Here is a 3003-nt window from a genome sequence, read left to right as displayed (position 1 = left end):
GGTGGGAAGTGAGAGAGAGAGGGGGTGGGAAGTGAGAGGGGTTGGGTGAACGGGAGAGAAAGAGAGAGGTGTACTCGGATGTGATTTTTCTTTTGTTTTCTGTTTTTGTTTCGTTTTCCCCCCTTCACATTGTCGAGTCTTCGCATCCCGTCATTTAAAGTCAGGCCAGGTCAGCTTCATGGACCACAAGGTTACGTGTGTGGCCAATCTAGAGATCAAAGAGCCCCCTCCCCCCTTCTCCCTCTCTCCCTCCTCCCTCTCTCTCTCCAAGCCACCATTCCCCTCTCTTTCTGCGCCGGCCTACTGCCTCTCCTCCCTCCACGATCGCAAGTTTGACGAGGTGGGGTGTGGCGTCTTCCCTATCGCCTTTGACGTCGCACTACGTGCTACGTGTAGCATCACACCGAGCACTTGGGGGGCTGCACCGTCTGATGTACCGAGGACGGGATGCACGATGCACCTGCCTGTCAGAGAAGGAGGAAAAGAGGTGTGGGGGAGCTGTGCGCTCGTGAAATGAAAATGACAAACACTCACGGTTGGAAAATCAGAACGTGAGTGTGTGTGCAGAACAAGATAATCCCACCGGATTGTATATTGCGAGCGAGCGGCGCTGCAATACGGAAGATCAGAATGCGTGGGGTGCTGGGGAGTGGCGGCAACACTCGTCGGGCTTTGCTTGCACTGCTACTCGTGATCCGCTCATTACCGCGAGGGAGGGCGATTCGAATGAAATCACCACTACAGAGTGTTGTTGGCGCTGCTACACAAATTTCAATTTGAATACGGGATCACGGCCTTGTCATTAACAGCTGCGCTTCGGGGGATACGAGCCAAACCAAACAACGCTGCTGCAGCGCTCCGCAGTAAAGCGACCATAAAATGTACGCGGCACGTCCCGGCGTCGGTCTGGACGGACCGCGCTGTTAACTGGCGCGGGTGGAAGGTGTGACAAGTGAGCACGTCACGGGCAGTCTGTCGCAATGGGCGCGCCCTACTCCTGTCCATCGTGATCCGTAGCGGCGGGAGATATTGAAAGACTCGCACATGTCCTTGCACGTTAAAAACAAACGAAGAAAATTGAGGAAAAAGAGAGAACTCAAAAAACCTATGGTGTGAAGAAAACTTAATCAGATGTTGAGAAAGTCCCCTTAGAATGTTAACTGTGAATATATTTGAAAGTTGAATACTCGTGAATGTTACGTACATGCTCGTGAATTCTGGTATCAACCGAATAATATTGAATACTAATTTTTGCTTTGTTGGTGCCTTTTAACGCCAAAATATTGGTGCGTCCTCTGATTGACACCAACACTATTGTTTTTACCGTGTCATTTTGCCATGTTTAGTTAGAGCTTTCAGCAGAGTGCGTTTCTGTTTTCGTTATTTTGCGTATTGTGTCGCATAATGCTACTAATCCACCAGTCCAGTCAGCTCCTTCATTCGATGATCCTTTCGAGTGAGAGGGAGAGAGAGAGAGAAGGGAGAGAGGCAGAGGGAGAGAGAGAGAGAAAGGGAGAGAAGCAGAGGGACAGAAAGGGGAGGGGGTGGAAGTGCTGGGATGGAATCGCATTATGCTGCACCTTTTTGTCTGAAGTTTCCATTGGCGCACTCCATTTTGGAATTAACATTTTAGATTAATTGAGCGCATTGTTTACTCAAAGGGTTCACACGAGAAGGAAAAAGACGGAGCAGATAGAAGAAATACGGTGCTCGAGCAATGTTTTCACATATTCCTTGCTGCCCGAGATAAAAACAAAGTTCATAATGTATGAAACACAGCCTCCATACCGATTACGTACCTGTTGCATTCTGGTTACGTCAGCAGCGGTTTTAATCGGTAAAATGCCTCCCCCCTTTTTCCTCTCTCCTTCCTCTTTCTGTCGAGCTTTGATATTGTGATATATATATCGAATGAGTAGAGTCATTAGAGATAATAATAAATCCCGAACCTTTATTTTCCTAACCCCGATCTGCAAATAACTTAGTGGATAACTTTCACTTAAATTACTTCATACATTTGCATTGTTCTTTGGTTTCTTGATTCCTACCTGGTCTGCGTCGTCGTCGTGCGAGGATTAGTAGTAATGGCCACCAACAAACTCTTGTGGCGTTGCGCACGTCAAATAAACGGAATGAATAAAACACCCTTTTTTTTAAATTTTCGTCGCGTCCGCTTTATTCAGTTTTAATGCTCTCCTGCCTCGAGCGAACGGATTCTACTTTAAACTTTGCCATTTTCTCCCATTATACTATTTATTTCACCCTTCTATGTGAAGCTGTGCAAGCCGCATAAAATTAACGCCGTGGACTGGCCGCTCACCTGTGTTTTTGCTCCTTTACTTTTTGGGGAACGCTCATCCCCGCAGTGGGCGCGGGTTGAATTAATACCCTCATGGGAAGTGTGGGACAGCAATCGTATTTTCTCTAAAAGCAATTCGTTTGTTGCCCTGAAACGCTTAAACATCAGTACAGGGGCTTGGTAACGTATTTAAAATGCTGGTCAACTTATTTATGACTACTTAAACAGGAAATAACTTTTGGAAAGTTTGCTTTTCCCTGACGTTGAAAGCCAGTAGAGTGATATTTTTTAATTCAGCATAGCTTATTGTTGATGTTGATTGGGAGTTGGACTTTATGACTGTAAAAATCCTTAACTAAGTTACTTTTTAGCGTAGCGCTGGAAATGACCTTTTTGATAACGTTTGTGTGAAAATAACGACGGGTTCGGCGCGCTAGGCTTTGAATTTAAAAAAGCACTACTCACCCCAGTCCCCGTGCTCCAGTTCTCTCTTTTAATCCTCTTTCTCCCTCCCACCCCCCTGCTCCCTCTCTCCTCCCCGGCTCTCCCTCTGCTCTTTGGCAGTGTATATTATGGTGGTCGGGGACGGGGTCGGAGTGGAGGGGACCACTGTGGCAGCTAGGGGCTGAAAAATAACGGGTCTGAGGAAGTGGACGACTGCGAGAGACTTTGGGGTTTGGAAAGGGGAGGGCAGGGGGGTTGGG

At 47.3% G+C, this 3003-nt stretch overlaps 1 protein-coding gene across 1 annotated transcript in view; it reads left to right on the top strand.

The window, feature by feature from the left end:
- The window catches only part of LOC127750881 (la-related protein Larp4B-like), a 173513-nt gene that overhangs the window by 168396 nt on the left and 2114 nt on the right, over nucleotides 1-3003 (top strand). The window contains exon 4 of the mRNA XM_052273529.1: nucleotides 2277-2437. Coding sequence (XP_052129489.1) covers nucleotides 2277-2437 — 161 coding nt within the window. The remainder of the gene's footprint in view (nucleotides 1-2276; nucleotides 2438-3003) is intronic.

The sequence above is a fragment of the Frankliniella occidentalis genome, unplaced genomic scaffold (genome assembly GCF_000697945.3).
Source record: "Frankliniella occidentalis isolate FOCC.00 unplaced genomic scaffold, Focc_3.1 Scaffold279, whole genome shotgun sequence".
Lineage (NCBI taxonomy): Eukaryota > Metazoa > Arthropoda > Insecta > Thysanoptera > Thripidae > Frankliniella > Frankliniella occidentalis.
This window is presented reverse-complemented; position numbering and strand designations above follow the sequence as displayed.